Source organism: Numenius arquata, chromosome 6 (genome assembly GCF_964106895.1).
Source record: "Numenius arquata chromosome 6, bNumArq3.hap1.1, whole genome shotgun sequence".
Classification (NCBI taxonomy): Eukaryota; Metazoa; Chordata; class Aves; order Charadriiformes; family Scolopacidae; genus Numenius; species Numenius arquata.
Window position 1 is genome coordinate 2,483,980 of NC_133581.1, and position 27,869 is coordinate 2,511,848.

General features: G+C 42.0%; 1 protein-coding gene across 1 annotated transcript; it reads left to right on the forward strand.

Annotated features, from left to right (window-relative positions):
• The first annotated feature begins 1,480 nt into the window (after window positions 1–1,480).
• Window positions 1,481–11,448, forward strand: LOC141465182 (acyl-CoA (8-3)-desaturase-like). The gene is made up of 12 exons (XM_074148426.1): window positions 1,481–1,699; window positions 3,690–3,800; window positions 4,241–4,438; window positions 5,439–5,540; window positions 5,717–5,845; window positions 7,758–7,815; window positions 8,348–8,424; window positions 8,913–9,010; window positions 9,371–9,467; window positions 10,645–10,724; window positions 10,925–11,050; window positions 11,397–11,448. Exons 1-12 carry the CDS (start codon window positions 1,481–1,483, stop codon window positions 11,446–11,448), a joined length of 1,347 nt encoding a protein of 448 aa, XP_074004527.1.
• The last annotated feature ends 16,421 nt before the right edge of the window (window positions 11,449–27,869 follow it).

The window sequence follows — 27,869 nt, forward strand, 5'->3', positions numbered from 1 at the left end:
AGGCAAGATTAAGAGAATCCTAAATCTGAAGTAGAGCAATATTTCATATATGTGGGCTTAGTTTTTTCGGGTCACCTGCAAAATTGGTGTGACTTCATAGGAAAAGTGGCGTTGCCTTCTCTTTGCTGTTTATTACAACTGAGAACTCTTACTTCCTTACTGCACAGCAGATCCTCTCTCAACATCAGAGATATTTAGACTTTGGCTCTACAAGACTAATATTTAAGTAAGGTTAATTATGTAAACAGTGCCGTTAAACATAGTTTTAGAAACTCTTAATCTACAGCCAGACTTGGTGTTAACATTTGTTGTTGTTATTACTATTATGATTATTATTATTCTCAACCCCAAAGCCTTTTAATGCATGTTGTTGATTTATGAATGAATGAATTAAACAACGAGATGATTGAATGATTGGGGTATACACAGGAAACTCTGAAAACAACCGTATGCAAAGTATTGCCAATGTGCAAGCTAAATTAACTGAAGATAAAGAATATTGTCTTGATGTGTTCTTTCTTTACCCTCGTCTGGTGGTATTTTGATCAAAAAATGCTTTTAGTCAATAAAGACACCATGAATTTAGGCTGCCAGGGTGTGAACACAGAAAATTTCAAAGACCTAGGACAACCTGAAGTTTGGGTAGTGATGAGACTGTTAGAGATTCCTTGTGGAGAGATTGCAGACCTCGGGGCACTCCGAGTGTTTTCACTCTGCTAGTGCACCAGGTGGCTCGATGCCTTGAAGGCAGGAATTACAGTTGAATGAGAAGTGTTAGCAAACGTGTGTAATAGCAGCTTTTGGCTCTCCACAAAAACTCCTCTACAGTTTACCTTTTGGTGCCGTACGACATGATAAAGCTCCCCTGTACGGTAAATGCAGGATTTCCTGACATTAATGCCTGATTAAAGGATTACAGGATGCTTCGGTTTTCTAAGGAGGTCGCTGAACATTGCTGCAGAAGAGCTGCCCACAGCCTTGCTCAGGTTTCTCTTCTGGCCAACCCCTGTATTGACTCAGCAGTATGGAAGCAAGTTAACAGCTTACCTTATCCAGTTCCTAATGCTCTAATGAAGGTGCTCACTTAATAGTCCTTTCTGCCATTTTGCCACCCCATTTAACTGAGTAACAGATAATCTTCCTAAGTTTTCCTATTTATGCGCGTTTGTAGTTCAGTGAAGTACTCTACAGCTCTCGTGAGAAATCAGACCTTCCAAAGGCAATTCGGAAAGGACAAGAAGGAACAGGGCTTTTATTCAAGGGTGTGTCGGAGCGTCTGGTGTGAACGTGGAAGAGGAGGGAGCTGTGGAAGGGTGTGTTTGGGCAAGGGGAGCCAACCAGCCCTAGAAGCACAGGGAGTGGCTTGGAGTGGGACTGTATAACGGGCAGGCGGAGATGGTTCACCCTCTGCCTGGACACGGTGCCGCAAAGCTTGGACTAGTGAACGTCCGTGCTGACTACTGCGCACCTACCGGCACAGATGGCTCCACAGACCGGCTCCACTGAAAAGAAGACGCGACCTGTTTCAGCCTTTCTCCAGCTTTTCACTTGGGAAGAGATCAGAATCCACAACGGCCGTGGTCAAGGTCGGGAGCAATGGCTGGTGATCGACAGGAAGGTCTACGATGTCAGCACGTTTGCCAAACGGCACCCGGGAGGCAGCCGAGTTATTAGCCATTACGCCGGGCAAGACGCTACGGTAAGATCGAGGAGGACAGTTGGAGGAAGGTGGTTCCCTTGTCAGGGCAGGATGGCTTGGTGGGACTCCAGTGGAGAGTGCTTGTGGTAGTTGGTGCGGTGCTTGATGAGATGACGCGGTGGACGTGTCTGTGCCTTCTGTAACCCTTCTGGTTACCTTCAGGGCCGGTGACCTGCTATGCAAATTGTAAAGCTGTGTTTTGGTTCGTCACACCCTGCTGTAAACAAAGGACTATCCATGCAGGTTGTCTTTGCCACCAGGCATGATCGGGCAAGCTGTCTTCCAGATGCCTGGAAAGTGTCTCTCTTGCCGCAGCGTGGAAGGCAAGAGGGTAGGAAACAATATGCTCAGTGTGTGTTTTTACTTTAAAGGCTGCTCTTTCAGCATAACAGGGATGTGATTCGTCATAAGCAAACGATAATCAAAGATAGAGCAAGGGAAGACAGATGAGATAGAGAAGGAGGAGATAATACCAAAACATAAAGTACTTTTGGGGGCAGTGAAGCAAGAGAAAGGGGTGCTCAAGGAAGTGATGTTATTTTGTAGAGGTGATGGAGGCGAAGAGAGTCTTGAGCAAAAAGGCTATTTCAAAGGAGCGGGAAAAAGAAATAAAATACAGGGAAAATGGCTGAGAAAGCAGCAGAATGACATTTGGCTGTGGAAGAGGAGGAAAAATTCTACAAATAATCACTATTTGAAAATAGATTTTCCAGAGGTTCCTGCAAAACTCACTGATTTAGGGGATTTCTTTAAAATACTTTGTTGCTCGTTGACAGAAATAATAATCCTAAGCAGATCTTTCAGACTGTTTGCTGAGAGTAGATCCTGTATTTCTGAAATACGTGCATTAGAAACATGTCCTGAGTAACGTGCTCTGGGCAATCCTGCTTTAGCAGGGGGGTTGGACTAGATGATCTCTAGAGGTCCCTTCCAACTCTGACAATTCCATGATTCCGTGATGCCCAGGATTATGGCATAAGCTTGTGACGTAGTAGACCCAGATTTAATTCTTGTCACGACAAGGCTTTTTGACTTCCAGGAAGTTGCTTAGCCGAATTCCTCAGCTTTTGGTTTGTAAAATGGGATAGCACTTCCAGACTGACAGTTCTCTGCCCTCTTCCAGGGATTTCATCCTGATCTGATGCGTACAGAATATTTTTTGTGTCATGATCACCCACATTGATTTCCAGAGCCAAAATCAGCCAGTACCTGGCTGCTCAGACACTGAGGATTTTGTTGTATCTGCTCTTTCTGGAAGACAAAAGAGTACGGTCAGCCCCTGTACCTTCCTTCTGGAAAATTCACGGAGGACATGAGCTAAAGAAGAGTTTTAGTTTATCTGGAATTTCATCCTTTATTCCATAGTTTATAGTTGGTTTTGAAACTGGTATTTCAAATGGTTCTTGGACAGACCCTTTTGAGTCACTAGTGTTACCCAATACTCCAAAACATCAATTAGCCTCAAAACTTACAGGGAACTGTAAGAGATACTCAGTCCTGCTGTGTAAGGAGCTTCAGCATATGCTTCCTATGGCCCTAGTGTAATAAAGACAGGATTTTAAAAACATCGTCTAAGCATGGCAAAGACACACCTCATTCATTGACGTGTTTTCCTGCTCCTGGGTCCCATCCATAGGGCAGGGCTGCTGGCTGGAGCCTTCTAGGGAAGGATTGTGCTGAAACAGGCAGATGAAAGAGCATGTTTCCCTCTGCAAAGAGTTTTTCATCAAACACTTTCATGTTTATTACCAGCCTCGCCCAAGCACTTTCATGAAATCTAGTTTCTTGAAACTCCTCCAGCTTCCTTGGGCCGAGCTCCAGCCGATGGCAGAGGACTACAGGAGCGACCAAAGGGTCAAAAATCCAAAAGTCTCTGGGCAAAGGAAACTGCATTATGTATTATATCAAAGACCTGGAAAAAGTAGAGGCTCAGCACTTGGTGTTCGGTCACATACCCTTTTCTTACCCCCTTCCTTTGTGTGTTTCTCAGGATGCCTTTGTAGCATTTCACAATGATAAGTCTCTGGTGAAAAAATACTTGAAGTCTCTGCTGATTGGGGAGTTGGCACCGGATCAACCCAGCTTTGAATCCAATAAAAAAGTGAGTGTCCCAGAATCCAGCTGTGGGAATGGCTTGGGGTTCAGCATGGGAGGAGGAGGGAAATAAGAGCAGAAATAGTTTCTGAAGCAGCGTGCCTGACCCTGTGCCGCAGGCTGGGTGGTGGGGAGGCAGCGGGCAGTAGTCGTGCATGGAAGCATGCGTTGTCCCAGAATCACTAAATCCACACCTGGGTGTAAGGAATGAGCCCCAGAGCCCCAAATTCTGTTCACTTCTTCCCACTGCGATGTCTCAGAGCCTGCCAGCAACTTGTTTTCCCCTGTCAAAGCGAAGCCAAGATCTGTTGATCTCATGCTCGTTTTTGTGCAGAGATCCACCTGACAGAATATCTCCCCTGACTTTCATGGCTGCTTTGGGATCCCTGGGTCTGCTGTGTTACCTTTTCAAAGTAGGCAGTGCTTTAATACTCACTTTACCCACAGAAATCACTTTTAGAGGATTTTCGTGAGCTGCGCTGCACTATTGAGAAGATGGGACTTCTGAGGCCAAATTACGCCTTTTTCTTCTTGATTTTCCTTCACCTCCTGGTACTGGATGCTGCATCCTGGCTCGTGGTCTGGTACTTTGGGATATCCTTAGTGCCTTTCCTGGTTGGCATCGCCTTCTTCACCATTGCTCAGGTAAACTGCTGACAGCTCCTCAACACTGCAGACATGTTTGGTTCTTCCAGATGGAGAGGATTCATGAAACGTTCCTATCCCAATCATTGCTCTGCTGCCTCTCCTTACATCCTGTAATCTGGCTGAAGACAACAAGGACGTTCCATGTCACAATTTTTGTTGCCTCCAGCAAGTCTCGTTCTGCTGATAAGCTGCTCGCTGGGGCTGGTGGGGTGGTGTGGAACTGGCAGTTTCACAAAGTGGGATGAGCTGATCTAATCGCTTACCCCAGCAAAAGAGGGAACATTTCATTCTCACCTCCACTTTCGGCTCCATGTTCCTTCTCTTTACTGACTGATGGCTCTGCTGTTTGTTGGGTCCTTTGTGAGCCATTTATACTCACTATCCCCGGGTATTTTTCTGCTGGTTTAGTAAACTGAATCACAGAAGGGGATGATACATGTCAGGGTCAGTGTAGGGAAGGAGGGAACAGGACTTTGCGGCCCTCAGGATTTTCTTAGCAGCACTGAAACATTAGGTTTGCTCAGACATCCATGGAACAAGTGCAAAGTAACTAATTTTTTAAAATAATCTGTTCCATTTGCCTAATATCTGCTAAGGCAGATATTTCTCAAAGAGCATCCTTGTATTTCCATGGCAATATGAAATGCAATGAAGCTATGGATTTGGAAATTCTTACACTTTCTAGCTGGTTACTTGGAAATTATATATTTGCGATGGGAGCAGAAGACTTACATGCTGTAGCAGTCAAATTAATTGTAATGATGCTTTGCTCCCTTCCCTTTAGCTGCTACAATAAAATCAGTATCTGGTATTGAGCTTTAATGGACAGTAGCCTGGAAGGAAGTTCTCAGCACTGAGCATGTAAGACAGCAGGTAGAGTTTCCTTCCCAAACCAAAAGGAAGATGCACTCACACTATGAAGTTATAGAGGCTCCCAAAGCAAATTAATGCAATGCCACTGTCATTCTGTTTCCTCAGTTGCCCTTTTGTCTTCCAGATCCAGATGGGCTGGTTCCAACATGATCTGGGGCACTGCTCTGTCTTCAGGAAGCCTAAATGGAATCGACTTCTGCAGATCATTGTGATAAATGTTCTGAAGGTAATTGCCTTATTGTGGGAATATTCTCTGGGGCTAATCTGGACTACGCAACGAATGGGAGTGTCAATTGCCTTTGAGGGAAGTGTAGTGCAGCCGTCAATAACAGATCAATAAATAGGGATGTGATTGCTGATATTGTTCGAGTTTGAATCCCTGGTCTTTAACTTTTCCTGCAGGGGTTACCTGCCAGCTGGTGGAATCACCTGCACAACCAGCACCATGCCAAACCCAACTGCTTCCGCAAAGACCCCGACCTCAACATGCACCCTCTCCTATTCAGCTTGGGAAAGACACTCTCCGTGGAGGTGAGCAAGGGGATGGCTGGAGAAGCAAAGATTTCAAAGACAGAAAGCTGTAGAGTGGGGTGTAATCATAACCCAGGTTGTGCCTTCCTGCTTAAACTCCTGATCATTTCTGAAGTGTTCTGAGGTTTGGGAGTCTCGTACCAACTGGTTATCATGACGCTTAGGCACCAGCTCCTGAGAAGCAAAGTCTTAAAATCAGCGCTTAAGTTCGCTGAGCTGCCAGAAGAGCAGGGTGAGCACCTTGAAGGCAGGCCAAGGAATGAGTCAGTCCACTTGCAATAGTGTTAGATGTTCTTAGTGATCCTGTAGATACTGAGTCAGATGTTCCCTCTGGGAACATACCTCTCCTTTTGACTGTGGGAGCTGTTTGGCACCTAAATCCTTCAGGACCAGTACAGCTGCTATGCAGAAAACACAGGCGTAGCAAATTATTTCTTAATCACAAATGTTATGGCTTTCATAAAAATAAAAAACATGAACAGGCCCTCTCTTTATCCTTATGATTTCTGATATCATCAGGATAGGCAAGGTCTCTTTAGCCTTTTCTTTCCCTGGCAATTCTTTTTACTCATGGGGTGACGAAATGGCCTCTTTGCTAGATAACCAGCCTCTTAAAACAACGTCTCACTCTCCTTCAGCTGGTAATAAGAAAAGAAATCACAGCTCTCCAAGGCATGTGGAAAATTCCAGCCCTGCTATCTCAAAAAGACTCCTGTAAAGAGCGTTTGTACAAAATACTTATTCATAGAAAATGGTGAGCTGTAACGGGTAAGGATTTTGCCAATGGACTTCTGAAAGATCTCTCATGGCAATATATTATCGATATATATATATTATATATATTTTATGGCTGAAAGATCATGGCTATATATTAGCATGAGCATCTAGGGTGGGTGGCTGCGCAAGCTTGGGTTTGATGGAAGTGGAAATGTAGGAAATTATTTCTCGTGTCTTCCTGCTTTTTAGCAGAAAAGAGTCAGGCACACGGTGGATGACCAAATTGGATTTCAGGGGTTTCATTTGTTTTGTTTCAGTTTTGATCCATTGAAGATTTCTTTGAGGTTTTTTTCTCAGTAGTAGGGGAGCTCTGGAAATAGCCGGCTTTACCTCCTTATCATTTTGTCCTTTGAAGAATCATAAGCAACAAAATTTTCACACTATGTTAAGAATCCTTTTGTGCAAATAGTGAAAAAATAAACTTATTGTGCTTTTTGTAAGTATTTAATCTCTTTGCTGTTTCATGCACTTGAAGGCAAAGTATTTGACAAAACAGCAGATGTCCTTATAGAGTATGTACTACTTTGATCTCACAGATATGCTTTTACAGTAATTTTAGGATAGTATCCAAATGCTTATTTAATTTCTGACCACTGTCTCCTTTATTAATCAAGAATTTGGGATGTCTGCATCCCATCTAATCTGATACAGAAATTCAGATGTAGTTTTCACATTAAACACATCCCGCTTTCATCACCCACCAAGTTTCCTGTCTTGGTTTTCATGTTAATAACCTGTTCCTCCCTGAGCACCTATAGTCTCAGCACTCCATGAGGAATATGTGGAATTGGTTGGATTGGACTTTTATTACCACCATTAGAAACTTTTCCTACAAAATTCAAATGACTTGTGAGTGTTTTTGTGATTTTTGACCATTTTGGTATGAGTTTTAGAACTCTCCTAAAAATGTCTCTCTTCTGACATCGGCATAACATTGATCCCTGGATACAGAGCTGAAATGAAATCTGTTTCTCTCCACTGCTTTGGAACTTCAGTACCTGCTTTTCCAGAAGAGGGTTGAATTAGAGAGATTAAGAGGTAGTTCTTGATTTTTTCTGTAGCCAGGAATCAGAAATGCTTTATGAAGATTCTCAGGTCTCCAACTGGCCCATTACGATGTCTTTTCTTTTTTCAGCTTGGAAAAAAGAAGAAGAAGTTCATGCCTTACCATTATCAGCATAAGTATTTCATCTGTGAGTATCCCCGCTTCCTTCCAGTGCTGTAGGAACCTCACCTACAAATCATGACTGTGTCTCCTCCCCAAAATAAAGGATCTAAAGCTCATCCCATTGAAGTGACAGCTTCAGGAAGCTTCCTTCACATTAAAGAAGGTTCAAGTGAGGAAGGATTGCCCCTTATGTCTCAGCGAGGATTATGTGATGTTAGGTACTAGCTAGGGGTGAGTCAAGGGTGAGGAAGAAAGGGATGGGAAAGAAATGAAGAAGTGGTGAGATGACGAGAGCAACCTGCTCTAGTGGGAGGTGTCCCTGCAGGGGATTGGCAGGGGGGTTGGAACTCGATGATCTTTAAGGTCCCTTCCAACTCTAACCATTCTATGATTCTAAGAGGAAGAGATTATGTGGACACATGAAAGTTAATGTAAATGGAAGACAGCAATTTCTCTTCCACTGGAAAGAAGAGTCTTTCTTCTTACAGAAGAATATTCTGTAAGATTTATGATGCAAGATTTTATAAACGTCTCTCTGTTTTCATTCTTCCCTTCAGTATTGGCCCCACTTGCTCTCGTGCCCTTCTTCCAGCTGTCTATATTCTACTTTGCAATCAAGAGGAAAAAGTGGTTGGTAAGCACTACTTGCACCGTCTAGAAGACTTTCAAGAAACGTCGCCACTCTGTGGCTATATTAACCTTCACCTCAGGGAATTGTGGGGTTTAAGATAGAAAAGGCCATTTCTAGGCTTGCTGCAGCAGGAATGTAGTCACAGGGTCCAGGCAAAATTATTTATAAGAGGCTTTTCAGCCTCTTAGCAGCTGAATAAAAGTTAACAGAGAACTATCAAACGTAGGCAAAGGTGATTACAGGGCTGTTTGCTGGTCCTTAATTGCTGATGGTAAAGTGTGTGCTGTGGGAGTAGTTCAGGGATACACTCAACTTAGGGCAGAATGATGGTGAGGAACTTACTCTTTGTAAACAAAAGATCAATAAATAAAAACATTTTTTATGCTGCAGTAAAGGGGAGAGGGGGGAGTGGAGAGAGTTCATCAACAAAGGCTTATTTCCATCTTTTTTTTTTCCTGTTGTTTTGTTTTGTCTGTTTTGTTTTTCTACAGGACTTGTTATTGGTTGTGTCTTTCAACATCCGAGTCTGTCTCATGTATATTCCTTTAATGGGATTTAACAATTTCATGGTATACTACTGGCTGTCCAGGTAACACACAGCATACCCGGAGTCCCCATGACTAATATTTCTAAACAGTATTAAGCTTCACTGAAAATAGATGAAAAAGTAGTCATACTCACTACAATTTGCTCAGAAATAACTAGTCAGCCAAGTCGAAACAGTATAACTTCAGGGTGGTAGTGGTGGCTGCTCAGGGACATCTGCGACTACAAATTGAGTTGTTCTCAAAGGAAACTCCAGAAGTTAGAAGGCAAAGGGGTGGAACAGAAAATCCTGAATTACATAAAAGTGCTCTGTTACTTAAGATGAGACTCAGGAAAAGTGTTTTAATGGTAAGTTTGGATGGCATTGGAGATATGATAAGTGTTTCTGTGTTTATCTGCCCAGGTACCTAGAGAGCACCTGGTTCATTTGGGTGTCACAGATGAATCACATTCCAATGGACATTGATTATGATAAGAACAAAGACTGGGTATCTACTCAGGTGAGAATCTCCTTTCTTCTGGAAAAGTGGGTCTGCAGTTCTGAATTATAGGACGATGACAACATTGTTCTTCTCTTAGCTTTATTTATTAATGTTAATAATTTATTAATGTTAATGAGGGTTGTCCTTGCTGTTTGTTAAATAGCCTTGCATTTCTGTAGCAGTCAAAACATTTTAAACTTCAGTTGGAAAATAGGACATCAAAATTAAAAAAAAATAACCACAACTATTTTTTCACTGAAAGTTTTTAACACATTTTTTCACAACACTGTTCCCTTCATATGATAAAAAAAAGTACTGATGTAACAGCAGTCAATCTCCTTTTTAGGCCAACTAAAGAGAAGCAAAGTGGGACTGGATACCTTTAATTTTTACCTTACAGGTTTACTGCAGATAAGATAAAACTGACAAAATTTAGGTCTGATAAAAACGAATATATAAATACAACTTTACTCACATCTATACTGCCTCCTACTGCAGTATAGTCCCACATAATGGGTTGTAAGCACTTTTTCCTTATATTAAGGGAAAAAGACTCAGCCTGGTATTCAGCTGACCAAATCTGGATGTCTGCATCTGAACACCTGCTACATTCATTGGAGAGAAAGAGCCATTTCTAGAGCATGATTCATCTTACTCTAAAATAGACATCTAAATCAGCTCAGATGAATGGCACCATGGTAAAATTTTCTGATTTTCTCCATTGACTCTAAAGTCATGAGCTCAGATGCAGTTTTCAAACTGAAGGTGTCTAAATTAGGTGAGATGAAGTCCATGTGCACAAAAGTTTGCCCTCATACTTTTGCATCTGACTCCACTTGTACTAGTTGGAGGAAAACCAGAAGAATGTTTTTTGTTTCTTTATTGGGCATCTTTTCTTTCCATCCAAGTGCAAGATGTGAGGAGAACCTCAAAAGAATCACAGCTGGCATGGTGTGCAAGGCAGTGAAGAAGCTTTTCTGTCTGAGCGAAGAGCTAGCTAAAGTCATGTATTTCAACAACCTATTTCAATCTAGACTTTGTTTAATTCTTCAGAGCATTGATGGCTATAATCCCTGATGCTAGGCTACCTTTTATGCTAGGTGAGGGTGGGTAATGATTTCTGGGGTTGAATTATAAGACTTCCAGAAAAATAAAAGCTAAATCATGTATTTCTTTGGCCTTTTTTTCCTCCCAGCTCCATGCAACATGCAATGTGAACCAATCCTTGTTCAATGACTGGTTCACCGGGCACTTGAACTTCCAAATTGAGCACCAGTGAGTATGACTATGGGGAGAAGAGTGGGAATAATATGAGTCACTTAAAAGTGAGAAAGGCCGTGTAGTCTCATATGAAACCATCTCAGGAGACACTTTGCTCTCCTTTTGGGGAAGGGCAGGGAAATATTTTGAACAGAGGGAACAGAAAGTGGTGCAAGCAAAGTCTTAGAATAACTCTCTTGCTCTCAATTCTCCAGCCTTTTCCCCACAATGCCTCGACACAACTACTGGAAGGCAGCTCCTCTGGTGAAAGCCCTCTGTGATAAGCACGGCATTGAGTATAAGAGCAAGACTTTACTGACAGCCTTTGTAGATATCTTGCAGTAAGTATCAATTAACAGACAGTTTTGCACTGCGGTAGCATGCAAGGGAGGGACAGAGGCAACCATTTCGAGTCAATATCCATGGAGAAATCAAACCTAGAGTTTATTTAAGTTTTTCTAAAAGCACTTTCATTTTCAAAAATTTTCAAAATTTCAACGATGGCTTTTTCTATTCTTTAAATCCTCTCAGCTCATTCCTTGTAGTCAGGCTTCGTTATGAGATGTCCATGCATTTTTTTAATCCATTTTTTCCATTTACTTCTTTTTACATCTAAATTACAGTTTGCTTCCCATGAAGTTGAATATTGTCTCCCCATAAGTGATTTTTCACTTTCTGTTCTTGCAGTTCACTGAAGGATTCTGGGGAGCACTGGCTTGAAGCGTATCTGCATGGATAGAAACTGGCAAGTCTCAAATGGAACCTCTTCACCAGACAATGGCTGCAAAGAGTCAGCACAGACCATCAGTGTGTGTGTGTCTTCTGGTATAGAAACGTGGGAGGTGGTCAAAGCTAATTTCAGTAAGAATGGGTGGGAAAATGGGTTAAAGATATGTTTTTTTCTTATTCCCAGCCATGAACCTCTCTTTTTCCTGCTCTCAAACTCAGCATTTAGAGCCATGAGGAACTGGGCCTTCAAAACAGGAAGAAGTAGCTCTTGCTCAATCTTGAATCAGCTTGATTGGTTTACTTCATTGGAGGTGCCAGCTCATTGCTTATGGAAAAAGTTTGAAAGAAAATTCTCCATAGAGTCATAGAATGATAGAATGGTTTGGATTGGAAGGGACCTTTGAAGATCATCTCGTCCAAACCCCTGCTCAAAGCCCCATCCATCCTGGCCTTGAACACTTCCAGAGATGTGGCATCCACGACTTCTCTCAACAACCTGTGCCAGAGTCTCACCACCCTCACAGTCAAGAATTTCTTCCTTATATCTCACCTAAATCTACTCTCTTCTGTTTAAAACCATTGGCCCCTGTCCTATCGCTACAATCCCTTGATAAAAGTCTCTCTCCATCTTTCTTATAAGCCCTCTTTCAGTATTGAAAGGTCACGGTAAGGTCTCCTTCTTAGTATTTTTGCCTCAGTGGATTGTTGAAAATGGATAGGACAGAGCAAACTGCAGGAAGTCAAGACATATAAGGTCAGGGGGGATCTTTAGGGTATATTCTAGAATAGATAAAATAAGAACAAGATGGCCTGGGATATGTCCCCACCGTTATTGATCCTATGTACAGGACTTGTTCTAACTACTTAGGTGCCGTTACTAGTACTGTTCATGGATGGCATAGGGAGGCAGATAACTAGATGCTAAGTTTTACACCTGTAATAGCTGGTTTGAATACAGTCCAGAGAATCTGTATGTCATGTACTATTTGTATACATAAATACATGTATATATTTTAATTTTCTGGGGACTGTGCTGTCTGATTAACTTTCTGATGCAGACCAGCTTTGAATAAGACTGATGGAGTAGGTCCAGATTGCAAGGGTATTTAGGGTACACTTGCTTTTATTGAGTTCTCTATGTATTATTTTTAATCTAAATTCTTACTTCCTGGTGATTCCAAGGACCTGTTGGCACCTACATTGGTTATTAGGCAACTAAGTACTCTTGTGGTTCTGTTCCTCTATCCAGAAAAGGAATTAAATCATACCTAATCTGCCATCCCGTGCAGGCCTCTTTGGGTCTTGCAAACTTTTCTTCTCTTTCGGCACCCCCAGGAACCAGCTCCTTTCCTGGAACTCTCTCTTACCAGTTTTGTACCTGGTACTTACCTTTTTGGCCCCAGGAAGGACCTAGCCTCTCCCTGCTTGTAGTCAAGGACAGCTTCTGCTAGTGGAAAGTGTAATGACCATCTGTGTAGAGGCACAGTAGCTCTCCATGACCACCAGAATTCTTCTATTGGTCTTTGAGAGAGCCAACAAAGTGAAGAAACTCAGAGTGGGCCTATAATAGAATATCTTCACTGAAGGTGCTTTAAACCTTATGGGAAAGGTAAATTGTAAATGAGGAGAGATGGGCATCAAAAAATAGACAAAAGAAATAGAGGATGTATGGAAGAACAAGGCGATACATAGGTATTAATTAATAGCAGGGGAAAAAAAGCTGAGTGGTGATAATATGGTTATTCGGAAAAGCTAGAATAGAGGAAAAATAGAGGAAAAAAATTATAAAAATATCAATAAAGCTCCTCTTCATGATTTTTAGATTGAAAGTCAATTCCTGTTTCAGAAGAGTGTATGACCTCTGGTTAATCTTGCTGATTTTGCAAAGGAATGATGATTCAATGATGACATTTTCTAATATAATTTGTAGCTAATATACTCCATTATGAGGCAGTTGAGCCATACTGGCAAAACCTGTATTGTACTGTATTTCGCCGAGCTGACCTAAGACCATAAAGGTAGCCTGTAATGGCCAATAAGTTGAAAATTTGCACATAAGAGCAAAGACCATGTGGAAGAAAAGTGGTTCTTCTCTGCTGTTCACATCCAGAAGTCTATGCCCCAGCTTTAGGTGGAAAAACCACCCAAAGGAGAAAAACATGAAAGATCTGGAAGCGAGATAACACTGTGAACAGTGTGACCCACCTGCAACCTGCTGATGAGCAACTTAGATGCATTACAAGCTACAGACAACAACAGCCTTCCTCTAGGTGACAAAGAACACCAAGCCCGACACATAAAAGCAGACGGAGTTTGGACTTTTCATTTTTTGCCTTTTGTTTTTTAAGAACATCTTCATTTATTCTTTTTATTTATATTTTTTGTGTGTTTGTGCAGGTATTAATAACACGGTTCTGCGTATTTCCAAATAATAGCTGACAGATGCATTGAAAAGGATCCTGATTAAAAAAAGTAGTTATTCAAAAACTGCTTTGAATGCAGTTTGAAAATCTCTTCTAACTAGTACCCAGAACAATTCTGTGTTCCCAAATCCAAGGTTGGTTAGAATGGTGAGATCCACAATTATGTGGAACAGTAGTAACATTTTATAAGTATTTAAGGGATAGCACTGTCTTAAGATGAACGCAGGGATTTCACTGAATGCTCTATTTTGTAGTACCTGAAGACATTTTAAAATGGATGTCTTGGTGAGGGTAATATAAATATTAAGGATTCCTACCTTTTTCTGCTGGTGAGACTTGAAAGCTGTACTGATTAGATCCTAAGTCCCACCGAAATCCTTTAAATACAAGACTGACACAAAATGGTACTTTCTGATGTCAGTGTCACAAATCAAACTGATTATTTCTTGCCCTTAGGTAGCATTCTACTCATGTGAAAGTAGTAATTTATTGAGTCTGTCTTTTTGAAACCTCATTTTAATTAAAATGTTTCTGTTTCTTTAATTGATTCAAAAGTCTGCTCTGTGTGAATATTAATTTATTTCTTTATCTGTTTCATAAAGGTTATTAATGATTCAGCTGATTTATCTTTGTCAAATTCTAACACGGTTCACAAACTGAAAGGGGTCAGGGTGGGAAGTTGTCAAGCCGCTTCGTTCCGCATTTGCAGTAACACTGAGGTCTCTCACAGTCTGATCTTAATGAGTAATAATTGGAAATTGCCCCAGCTCTAATGCTAGTGTAGACGGAGAATAAGTGTGCTCAGTGAGAGCTTGTTCAACAGAAACCGTACATGGCAGAGACTAAGAAGATTGAAATACGGGTTTTGCGCTTAAACAGTCTTCTGGAGACTGTCATCCTATTCATCATGTTTTCCTGTAATGTTCCCTGGAAGACAACATATGGAATCTGGAATACCTGGAGGAAACAAGGAAACGAGGGAAAGAGTTTGCAGGATCCTGCCTGCAGGAAATAATTTGCAGAATCACAGAATAATTTGCAGAATCCCAGAATAATTTGCAGAATCCTGTTGTACTACACGACTCTAGTATTCTCCTTTCACTTCTCAGCTTTTCTCTCACTCTCCTCTTGGATAATTTTAATCATTGCCTCCTTTAACTCTTTTCCAAATGGGTTTCCATCAACCTTTTCCCCACCTTCAACTCATGGATATTTCCTATCTCCTCATGATCAGACAGACTCAAGGCTTTCTACCCTGTAGGTTCTCTGAAAGATTTGAAGGATTCTGACTTGGTGGCAGTTTGTATGGATAAGTCATGTCAAGGAACCGGCAGCAAATAGACTTTCACAGGAAAAATAGAGTACAGAGCTTTGGGGATAAGGACAAGTTTAGTTTAACAAAGCTTCTTTCAAGACGAAGGGAGGCATATATGGTTATGTCCCCTCTCCTAAATCTGTGTCTTCGCTTTTGTTCTTCCCTGAGGCTCTAGATTTTGGGGTGCAATTGGGTAAGATGGTTCGGGTGGAAGCTGGCTGAAAGAATTTAGAAATGGAAAGAACAATTCCCTTTTCTACTGATGTCTTGCTCTGTGTGGCAGGATTCTCCCTCCTCCCACCAAAGGGAGAACCCCTATAAAGCCCCTATAGGACTTGATTCTTCTTCCCACTCACCCCTGCAAAAAATCGCTGTAGCTCTTCAGTGTTATTGCGTAAACTCTTAAACAATTGATTGGTGGCCAACTCGTTTGTCGCTTGACATGAAGGAAATTACAATGTATATATATAATGCATATCCATTAAGAGACAGTCAATCAGAAATAGAAGCAATACCTACAATGCAGTCTGATGACACAGGTGGCTATATTCCAGTTTACCACCTAAAATGCCTTGTCTTCAGGTGTTGCCTTCGGCTGGCTCGGTAGGTGTGTTCTGCTATTACTCTAACGCTCTTTAAATGCTGAGCTGTGCTCCTGTGCGTGTACAGAACTGCCTCGGTCTGAGCAATTTTCATCTTATCACCCACCTAAGGGTGGGGCACATTCGATTTTCCTGTCTGCCATATCCCCTGGGGGGTCTGATCCCATAGGCGTGCTCAGAACACGCTTAACATATTGGCAGGGCTGCGCTTTTCAGAGACCGTTGATGTTTGTTTTCTTTCTAAAATGGGGCTGGAAGAGGTGATCCTCCACTTTTTCATAAGAGGGTGGTTATGCAGTCGTTATGGCAGTATAATTGCCTTGGTTCGGTTCTCTCCCTAGTAAAAGTGACTCAAAGCCATAACGCCCACGTATGGACTGGGTGGTGACGTGTTCCCCTCTCCTTGGAAGGTGTACCAGAGTGCAACAGAAAGAATTCAAGACTGGCAGAACTGGCCTCTCGTTTATGGCATTTCTTGTCTGGTTCTCAGAATATTTCTTGGGCAGGCATTTGATGTCCATTTTAGATGCTTTTTACACTTTAGGTTCAATGGCTACTGATTATTCCAAGACCTTTTTTCCATCCTTTGCGATCACATTCATAAGAGCAATAAGGTATTTTAGGTAATCTCAGCCCTTAAGTCGTACTTCCAAGCCTGTCCATGCTCAAACTCCACAAGGGACTAGAAAACGTTGTGCCAGGACCGAGTCAGTTGTTCAAATGTTGTTTTTTGGTATCCTTTTTGAGGAAACTGCGATCAAGGGAGATGCCCTGTGCACACACAGGGTCTGAGATGCACCGTGATGGGGCTCTGGCAATTTAAAATCATGATAGTGCCTCTCCTGTCCCCCTTTCTGTACTCATTACTGCCACCTAGAATAAAACGGCAACGTGCCTTGAATACTAGAGGATGAATAGATGTGAGCAGAAGCTCAGGATAAACTTGGAGTGAGAATCGGAGAGATTACTGGAGAGCCTACAGAAGCTTGTGCAGTGGTATGAAGTGGTAACTTGTATAATGCTGTTGTAAGAGCTGGTTGGAAGCATCTGTTACGGTATGTGGTGTCTTCTGTTACCCAGCTACAAGTTAGACTTTGCAGGTACAAGTTAGAGTCTGAATGGAGCCAACGTGCTAGTTCCTCGGTTCTCAGCAATGTGTTTGGTGCTGAACATGCTAACTTTGCCTTGCAGCATCTTCAGGAGCCAGTAACGGGCTCTTTGATGAACTTTTGAGTTGAAGTGGTCATCTGGACACAGGGGAATAAAGTGGGGAAGAGGCCAGTGTGGTGAGCCTACATTAACATGATACGTCATGCAACGTAGGCATTCCTTTAGGACTGGCAGTGCTATTGTATTGAAAACATATATAGGGGTGTTGCCAAATGCACTTCCATGACAACAGTGTAATCGCTGAGCTTAATGTATGTAACTACAATAAGAACTAAAGATAAAGTCTGATATGCTCTCTTTAAGATGTGTAAGTGCAGGTAGCTTTTATTTCCTCAGCACTTTAATGTGAACTTAGGAAATAATCGAAATAGCGATAAAATGGAAATAGCTCTTGCAAATGAAAACCTACTTTCACCACTGGGATTTTGCATGTCAAAGAAACCAAGAAATATTGCCAAAATAAAGGCGAAAAAAAGAGTCAGTACTTGCTTTTCAGAAGCTGCCTCTATGCTTGAGTTCTCTGCTTTTCATACCAAGAAATACTCAGCTTGCAAAACCCTGCTCGGGAGGGAGAAATAATCAGACATGATCTTTCCTTATGATTGAACCAAAAAAGGTACTGATCTACGGCAGTATTTGGGCCTTTATAAAGTCCAACCCCAGCTGCCCCTGCTCCAAAGTGGGTTTTTTCAGAGAAACCAAGTAGGATTATTACGAGGATAAGATGATGGATAGACACATTCTTTCAGAATTCTGCCAGTAATACAGTAATAACTACAGTATAATACAGTAATAACTACAACACAGGTAAAAGCTGGCAATTTGATAAGAAATCATGAAGCAATTCCTAACAAGTAAGAGTTTGTTCCGTATTTTTAGACTCAGGTTGATCAACAGAACATTTCCAGCTGGGAGCCAGCCTAATGAACTTCTGCTGCTTCCAGTTAGACACAGAATGTTTCTCAGTGTAATTACCTTCTCCTCCGTGGACTGGAGATTTCCATTGTGGCAGTTTTGTATCAGAATCTGAATTATATCACTCTGCTTTAAGTTTTCTTCTTTGATGAGTTGCGAAGATGTCCCACATTTGGACCCTTGGTCACTTAAGGGTATTTATAGCTTATCAGAAAGATGATGTGTCTGTTATGGCTGAGGATACACGAGGAAAAATGAGAATCAAGTGAAATAATCTTGATTCATTTGACTGGCCACTAAACCGAACCTAGTACACATGCTCAGAAAAAAATCATTCTCCCCTGAAGGACCCACATTCCTTCTTGGAAGTAACAATTAACATTTGAAAACACATATACATATGTGCGAAAATACATTTTCTTGGGATGGCTTAGGTTCCTAGAGGATCTAGTTCTCTCCCTGTTGACTGCCCTATCCTTAAATATATTTACCACTCAAGTAATACCCTATCTGTATATTTTATCAGCAGTGCCGTTATACTTGGCATAAGCAAATATGCTCATATATGAGCTTTTGTTTTTGTGATCTGTTGAAGCATTCGAAAATGTTTCCAATATGTTGGAAACATTCCAGCGGAAACAAGCACAGTGATCCATACTATCTTTTTGTGCCAATTAATCAGGTTTAGTGACTCAAGGGTGATGACACAAGGGTGTCCACTAGAGCTGTTATTCTCATCTAGGATGGGTTCGAAGAGATTCAGTCTACGTGTATTATGGAAATAAAAATAAGGGCATTTTTTTAGAGCACTATTCCTTTTCTTTTGTATTTTTTTTTATTGCGTATAATACCTTTAGAATCTCCAGCATCAGCCAGCAGTGTGAATTTTATAATAATATATATAGAATATCAAGTTTTATAAGCCTAGTTTCCTATGGCAGCCTTCCCTGTACGGTGACTGCTGGTTGTTGGGTTCTCTCACACTTAGGATCGTGTTTACCGCTCTGTATCAAACTGGACAGGAGAATAGCAGCATCGACAATTGCTGTCTTAAAAAGTGTGTGAGAAGTGCCGGTTGAGCACAAAAGAGACGTGTGAATCCTTGTGTGAGGAAAAGCAGCAACAGGAACTTTGTTTCTTAGGGATTGTGGTGTCAGAGGGTCGCTCAGATGGATTCCGTAAGTGCCCATTTTGTGACAGCAGTGTCACTCTCCTTTGGTTTCAGTATCTAGCATAAAATATGGTATGTAATTTCAGAATCGTCTATTTATCACTGAACAATTCTTGTGCCAAAGGAATGGTGTGCTGATACACACAGCCTTATACCAGCACAGTACAGAGAACGTTGAGTAAGAGCAAGCTAATTATGCAAATAAAGCCTATATACTCTGCAAGAATTGCCGCATACAGAAATCTACAGGAGCTTAATTTTCGTTCTGACTCATAATTCCATTTTTGTGAACAGAACTGTGCATGGCAGTTGCAGACCGAATGGTAAGTAACTGGGGTTTGCTTACATGGGCATGTCCACCCATTTACAACCTCTTACACCAGTGTCACACAGACTGGTTAAAGCTTCAATTACCTGCGTCTACGGAGCCGCCTGGAACAACAAATAGGTGTGAGGCGGCATAAGAGAGCCCGTGTTAGATCAGAGCAATATTCCAGCCAGCCCAGTGTCCAAAAAGTAGATGCCTGAAGAAGGATATAAAGCATATTCAATACGGTTTAATTCCAATGTCTATTTTATTATCGTGTATGCACTGAACACGCAGTGACTTATCCCGTGTGGGAAGGAAAATAATAGCAGCTCTGGCCACTGAGACTGTTCAGTTTAAATCACTGGCAGTGATTTAAAGGGTAGCTCTTCTCAGGAATTACTCATTCCACTCCCACTGACCTACTAGGACCTTTGAGATACCACCCTCATACTAGATGTCCCAAGTATTAGTCTAACTTTCCTCTATACCTCTTGAATTATGAAATAGCCTAAGACACTTTGGCCTGTTGCAATAGAAGTGGATTTACCAGACTGCACCTCCTCATGAAGCTGAAAAAAAAGATTTGTCTTCACTTTTTAACGTTTGTTGAAGTGGACAGTAGAGCTACACACCCCATGAGAAAAAAAGACCACAAACAACCCAGAAATAATAGATGTGAAAAAATCATCACTGCTTTGTTTCTGTGTGATTTTTCCTTCCCACATATTCAGAGAATGCACGCTCTCAGCTATAACTCACAGTAGGAGCTTATGTAAAAATAGAGAGCTGTGCCATTAAAGAAACTGTTTCAGACTAAGATTCCCTGTAGTATTCCTGTCGTGTCAGGGTGAGCAGAGTCAACCAAATCTGGAGCGTTGTATCTTGCTTTCTATCAGGGCCTGCCGGGATTTCTGATGCGCTGTTTCAACACACCATTATGAAGCTCCAGTTTGCTGAATCAGAAAGGCTTTTATACCTCGGCCATGTACATGAATGAGCAAAGAAAAGCAGGCATGTACTGCCCATAGAAATACTCATTATATTGGCTTTAAATGTCAGCTGTGGGACATGAGCTATAAGTTTGATATTGCAGCATACCAAATTTGCTCAACGTATAGGATGATGTTGTAAGCTGTGGGTGTGTGAAAATGAAAGAGAGGTTCTCAGGGTACTTTTTAATCCTTTCTTATTATCTCGCTTCTTCTTTTGATGGCCCTTACCAACTTTTAAATAAAAAAATACCTTCAGTGAGAAGCTGCGACGTGCTGACAGCCAGTGGGATAAAACTCGGCCTTCAATCACCATGTATAATTCTGTGAAGACTGTAAAACATTGGTGTCAACCACGCCACCCAGCTTGGTGTCACCTGCAGATTTGCCGAGAGTACACTCGATCCCACCGTCATGTTGTTGATGAAGATATTGAGCAGTACTGGTCCCAGTACGGAACCCTGAGGGATACCGCTCATCGCTGATCTCCATCCGGACATTGAGCCGTTGACCACTACTCTCTGGAGTGGTGATCCAGTGGTCTGGATGCAACCATCCAACCAATTCCTTATCTACTGAATAGTCCATCCAGCAAATCCGTCTCCAATTTAGAGAAAAGGATGCTGTGGGGGGCGATATCAAAGGCCTTTACAGAAGTCCGGAGAGATGACATCTGTAGCTCTCCCCTTGTCCACTGATGTGGTCACTCCATCATGATTTACTCATCCCTCACTTGCCAGCCTTATACATCACAAATTATTTAATATTTTTTGTTTACCACTTATAGAAAAAAAGCTATTATTGACACAAGCAAGACAAAAAACTTCAAAAAGGCAGCCTGCATTCTTGTAAAAAAAAAAAAAAAAATTCATATGTGTAGCTTCTTTCACAGCTTTCTTAACACAAGGTTGGTTCGGTGGTTTTGCAACAGCATGGGTTGTCCCACTATTTGCCTGCTGGCAGGTTTAAACTCGCAGCAGTCATGTTCATTCTGATTAATTAATTGTGCCTTACATTTGTTTTAGATTGAAAAAATAAAACGAAATGTTAAAAGCTTCCCGTTGAAGTTTGATTTATGCTCCTGCTTTTTATTCCTTTGAAGTATGTGGAAAGCCTCCACTTTCATTTGGTGGTCTCTAACGTACGTTGGGTGAAGGATGAAAGAGGAGGGGAAGGTATGTTGACCAAGAGGGTGCAAGTCCAGCATGGACCCTCACAAGTGCTGCATGAAGTTTGCATTTTATAGCAATATCTGTAAGTTGTTAACCTAAACCATGTGTGTGAATTTTATTTACTGTGCAGGAAGACTTGTAAGCAGGGTTGTATGCAAGTCAGTAGTCCACAGCAATTATTTACTGTCTAATGCACACAGCAAATGGCTGGGATCAGAGTGGTGTTGGAAAAGGGACCTTCTGTTGCCTCTCTCTGTTTTTAGCCAAAACTCTGCAGTATTTCCTCCCCAAGTTGTCCTTCTTTGCTAGATTTCTCCTGCAACAAACTACTGAGGTTGAGAGCCAGGCCCAAGCGCCGCTTTCTGTTTTTCACAGACTTTGTGAGCAGGTAAGAAGGAGCGGTTGGAGCTTGAAGGTAAGCCACTTCTAATTAGAAGCAGTATGTAGTTTTTATCCAGGAGATGTGAAAGCAGTGGGCTGGTAGCACATCCTGACTTCTGTGCTCTCTGGCATGAGATGAAATTTAGCAGCGCATAACAACATAGTGGAAAAAATACTGAGGAAACTTTTCCCTGACTCAAATAATATGTTCTTTGGACTGTGATTTACAGTTTGACCATCCCTCTAAAGCGTGTCCTCTCCCATGAACCAAGAGACTTGATCCATTTCATGTTTCATGAAAAATCTTAACTCCTTTTTGTTCCTTTAATCCTTTTAATTCTCTGTGTCATGGGCATGAGTTCCTCTTTTTGACTACTTATATTTTAAAAATATTTGGTGAGTAAAGGCACTGTGTTTTATTTTTAACTAACGTCCCCTTTTTTTTTCCTGTATGGACTGTTAATTTGCACCTTGCTGCCCTTACCAGTTCAAAATCTGAATATCCCTAGACAGTTTCACTGTAGTTGTAAATAGGACCTGTGTAAGTTATCTTGCCACCTTCATCTCTTGCTAATAACAACTTGTGAAGGGATTTACCTCTGGGCTACTATCTCCAGTTTTGTTACTCCTGGTATTTTGCCAGTCTTTCTTCCCACTGTAAGTTGATTTGGTGTAAATACTGGTAGAGTATCAAGTATAATGCCTGGATTGAGGCAGTTGGACCGTTTCTGTGCGAGCTGTCCTTCTCTAAAAGAGTATATTGTTATTTCTCACCACAAGTCCAGCCAGTGTCTTATGTGCAGCAGAGGAGAAGAGATCCCAGACAATTTATTGCAAATTTATTGAAAGTATGCCAACAGCAACAGAGATAAGGCAACAAGTCTTAGTTGGCTCTTCCAGGGAGCTGTGCAAGAGCCCTGTTCCCTAGCCTTGTATTGTGAAGCCTTTCAGGCCTCGATCAGCATCAATTACAGTCCTTTTATGTTGCCCTCTTCATTCTATCGCTTCTTCTCCACTCACCCACTTGTTGAAGCAAGAGAGAGAGAGAAACCCAGGTTTGGTTCTACATGCCAGGGCGGTTTCTCCTTTCTCACCAGCGTTCTCCTTGAGGGTTTGTTTCCCTCGGTCATGCTTCCTAAGTCTGTATTGTCACAACCTTTCTGCGTCCACCCCAGGGATCCTGTTATCTCCTTTTCTCTCTGTGCCTGTCCAACACCATTCCTACCTAGTGCCCTCCAGCTCCAGTCCTCCTTCTAGCCCTGCATGAAGGGCAGGGCATGACTGGAGGGCACTTGACCCTGGCATGGACCGATTGCCCAGTGCCAGCGTGGCTGGGGCTGGTCATGGCAATAAAAGCTTGCCTTCCATTTTTTTCTTAATGAAAGTGTGACTTTGGAAAAAAATCTGTGGAATATAACTTCCTTTGCTGCTGCTTCGTTAGAACTGCAGCTCTTGTGGAGCAGGAGATTCCTGGAAAAGGAATAAGCAAGCTTTAAAATATTACTTCAGATATCAAAAGCAAGGCCGAGGCATTGCTGCCTTGTTTATACAGACTATTTTATTGCCTTCCATGAGTGTGTTGTCACTGTTTAGTTGCGTGAACCAGGGTGTGTCTTGCATTCTTCTTGCTGTGGTGTCTGAATCTGCTGACAGCGATATAATTCCTCTCATCTCTACAAAAAAAAAAAAGCCTGTTAACATGTTTCCCACTGGTAGAGTTACCCTGGAGACAGGGCAAGGTTGCATGGGTTTTAAATAAAATTTATGGCAAGGCAATTAGGGGTTGTCTCTAAGCATAGAATGGTTTGGATTGGAAGGGACCTTTAAAGGTGATCTAGTACAACCCATCTGCCATGGGCAGGGAAATTTTTCACTAGATCAGGTTGCTCAAAGCCCCGTCCAACCTGACCTTGAACATTTCCAATGACGGGGCATCCAGAAGACTCTTAACTCATTTTTGTGCCCAGACTACAGGCTTTGGTTTGTTAATATGAGGGTTTAAATGTCAGAACTCTACAGACAAAGAGAAAAAATTAAGCAGTGATTAGAAGCTTGTGTAATGCCACAACAGCAGTATCTGATCATCCCACATGTCTTTTTCATGTATTGATCTTCATAATCCTTTTAGGAGCTGGGAAAGTGCCATATCCATTACAGGGAGAGAAGTCTCAACACCTGCCTCTAAATGGTTTGTGTGTGCAATGAGAAATCTTTTTTTATAAGAAGACTGTGACGGAGAAGGTAACTAAGTCCAAATTTCTTGCATCACTGGACTCTTTGAGAAAACAAATGGCCGTATAGATGTGCCTACTAATACAAAGGGGAAAGATTCAGATATACAAAAGATGAGAAAGAAATGCAAAATGGCAAGTTAAAAGCAGGTTGGAGACCTTTGAGCATGAGTGTTTGCACTAGAAAGAGAAGTGAGCTCAATCTCTTCTTACCTGGCTCTATCTTAGTTTTGGGTCTCAGTACCATGCAGTACTTCTATCATCTATTTTCTCTGTATGCATTTCAGCATCCTTTCACAACATTTCATTGTGATATTAACGTTGATGAAAAAGTACACGAACTTGGTGCTAACTGGTGAGCTGGCACCTGATAAGCCCAGTGCTGAGCCCCCAAAAATTCTGCCTTTGTCTTAATGAGAACTTGCGTGGTGGGACTGCCAGGAGGACAATAGGACCCCCTTCTATTTACTGGCATTGGATCTTCCCATTTACATTGCCCTATAGCTTGGGCTCACTCTCCACTGAACTCATCTCCAAGCTGGACTTGTCCTTGGGGTCATTGCACAATGGTTTTAGCATCACCCCCACCTGGAACTGGGAGCAAAACCTGCCTTTCCAGGAGTTGTCTAGCTCATGTTCCTACCAAAGCCAACTAGTAGCCGTGGCAATGTGCTCCCCCCAGTGGCAAACACGTCAAAATGAAGAAGAAATGCATGCCAGGCTCCTACTTTGTTTTCTAAGACCAAAAAGGCAGTCCTTAGTTATAGAAAAATGAGGTCAGGGTGCTTAGTAATTTCAACCCAGTTGTCCATGTGATCTCAGTTTCTTTGTAGAGATAAGGATTTAACGTGTGCCTGGCAAAAGGCTGCTCTCAGATTTTCAGGTGTAAATTCTCAGGCCCTTCTTTGAGGACACTATTTCTAGACAATATGGAGACATGGTTTTCAATGTGAAAGTATCATAATTTGGAGAGCACTCCTTGGCTACCGGGTGCATTTTACCTCCATTCCAGAGTCAGTTTATAATTGATTGATGTTGGGAGGAAGAAGGCTAGTGCAGGGACATCTTCAACTAAATCAGGTTGCTCAGAGACCCATCCAACCTGACCTTGAATGTTTCCAGGGATGGGGCATCTACCACCTCATAACCTCATAATCATAAAGGTCATCTCTTTCTCCGTTCTTTTTCTAAGAAAATGTCAACTATGTCAGGGCCTTGAGTAGACTAATAGATCTTAAAGACCCTGACCAGCCTCACCTGGGACCCACACCCTGACCAGGACCCCACATAAGCACAGATCTGCGTCCCTCCATGGGCTCAGCAAGGCCTGGCCATAGACCCCATTGACCCTGATGCGTGGACCTATTTTATCACCACAAGCTTTTTCCTGTTTATTGGGACTTAGTTGAGCCTGGCTGCAATCCCAGGCCTGCCCTGCCCAGCTCTCAGGTACTGTGGGACAGGCCCCAGCTGACATGGCCCTGCCGCCTGTGGCCACCCCACTCTCCATCTTGTGACGAGCTGCCCACCTTGGCTTCATCCTGACAGACTACTCCTGGTCTGCAGCTGTAGCTTGCACCTCGAGTGTCATCTAGGTCTTTCTGTGACTAGACAAAGAAGCTTCCCAGAGCATTTTCGGACTTCTGAACTTCTGTGTCCTGCTCATTTCACATAGAATAACAGAGTATCTTGAGTTGCAAGGGACCCATAAAGGTCATCGAGACCCACTCCCTGCTCCTCACAGGACTACCTAAAACTAAACCACACAAATAAGAGCATCGTCCAGATGCTCCTAGAAATCTGGCAGGCTTGGTGCCCTGATCTCTTTACTTGTTGAAGTGCTAGAAGAGGTGGAAGGTCCTGGCATGATATCCACAGGAGGATATTTATTTGCAGTTCGAATAGTTCAGAGGTATAACCTCTCTCAAGGAGAAAAAAAGGATAAGATTAGGAAAAATAATCCAAGTTTGCCTCCTTGTGGTACTGTCCCACTGCTACACCTAGAAATGGACTGGTTTTTGCTTTCCTTTGTATGAATTCCTCCCTGTTTGCTGCTGAAACAGGGACAGATGTGTTCATAACAGATTGCTTAGAGCATCCCCGGCCTTTCAGCACTTCAATTGTGATTTTTGGAGAACCTTAATGCCAGCCAGCATTGTTCAGCCAGGACAAGGACAGAATGCAGTTTTGCCTGATAATATCAGATACTACAATGCAGTGCTCCTGCACTGAAGTCCTATGTGCTGAACACAGAAATGTTATCGAGAGAAGTGTAATGACGACATAAAAAAATTATTATCTTTCTCCTGAATTGCTACTATTATCATTTGTACTAGGTGCTTCTGAAAATGAAAAGGTGGTGCACTCTTCTGTGGGTAAAAGAACCCAAATTGTCTTCAGCAAGAGGGTCTGGTACTGCTTGAGAGAGAGCAGGAAGCCAACAAACATTACATATATAGCTAAAAAAAAGGACAGACAGGGAAATATAAGGAATTACAGGGAAAGGTTAAGGGCTTATCTCCTTAAGCAGCCAGCTCCTGTGGATGGAAAGGAACCTCGTCCTCTGGAAGTTTTATGAAAAATCTTATGCCCAGGGAGGACTGGAACAACGTTCTTTGAGATTGGTGGACTCATTCACCAGCTTGTTTACCAGGTATCCCTGATCTTTGGTGTCTTTTCAGCAATAAACAAAACTGTGCACAACCAAAAGTAAAAGCCACACCAGGCTACAGACTTTTAAAAATTATTTTTGAATTACACCATCTTATCACTCTTCTTTGGCAGTAAGGAACTTTGCAGTCAACAGCTGTAATAAACTCTTGTAAATGAACAACAGAAAGATCTTGGGCAGCCTCTGATTCCCAGACTAAGGAAGTGCAGACTACAGAAAGCCAAATTCTATGTTTTTTGTTTGGAAAGCATGATTGTCAGAAAGCCATAAAGAAAACATTCTTTCAGAATTTTGCTAAAAGCCTTTGATTAAAAACACTGACAGATGTCTTTCCCCAGGGCGATGGAGAAGTTACAAACCCCACAGTGGTGAGTGGGTAAACCACAGGCTGGGTATGGTGCTAGCTGTGGCCACTCAAAAATACTCGTTTGTAAGTAGCTCTTAAAAGAGAGAAAAGATGAAAGATGAAGAAAACCACATTGTTTGTGGGTTAATTGGTAAAAGCAGCATCCTTTGAATCCAGGACTACATGGAACTTAGAGTTCACAACTTTAAGCACAAAGCTGTATATTTAGAGCAGCCCTTCCAACACTTGTACAAGGACAGTAGTCCACATGGAAACGCAACGGTGTGAAGTTCGTAATAGTGCCTTGCTGCAGTTTTCCCCCTCTCTGTTGTGACTGCTCTGCGTCTTGTTCTTTGAATGAGTTTGACTCACATGTTTTTCTGACAAATCGTGAGGGTTTGTTCATAAACTCAGCTTGGCGGACACTTGCCTACATACCTTACTTGCCTGCAAGCCTAAACAAGGCAGTTCAGCATTCTCACCTCACATGTAATTAGTGTTGCTCTTCACCACGGTGTGGAGAAAGGAGCAAGCAACAAGCATATTTCTCTAGCACCTTCTTTTTGACATAGTTTTGGATACTCTAAGGAGTTTGCTAGTGTCCTGGAGGACACAGGTCAACTTTGAGGAAACCATCTTGGTAACCACAGAAGGTGTTTTTTGCTATCAGCTTATGGTGTCTTATTTTCTGAGGGGGAGAGACTCAAGAGTCTGGCTGATAAATCAGAGTCCTTG

Bases quoted from the DNA above. Each gene is read 5' to 3' on its own strand.
- LOC141465182 (XM_074148426.1), top strand. From the start codon at position 1,481: ATGGCTCCACAGACCGGCTCCACTGAAAAGAAGACGCGACCTGTTTCA. The intron at 1,700-3,689 runs GTAAGATCGAGG...TGTGTTTCTCAG, and splicing joins ACGCCGGGCAAGACGCTACG to GATGCCTTTGTAGCATTTCA. The intron at 9,011-9,370 runs GTAACACACAGC...TTATCTGCCCAG, and splicing joins GTATACTACTGGCTGTCCAG to GTACCTAGAGAGCACCTGGT.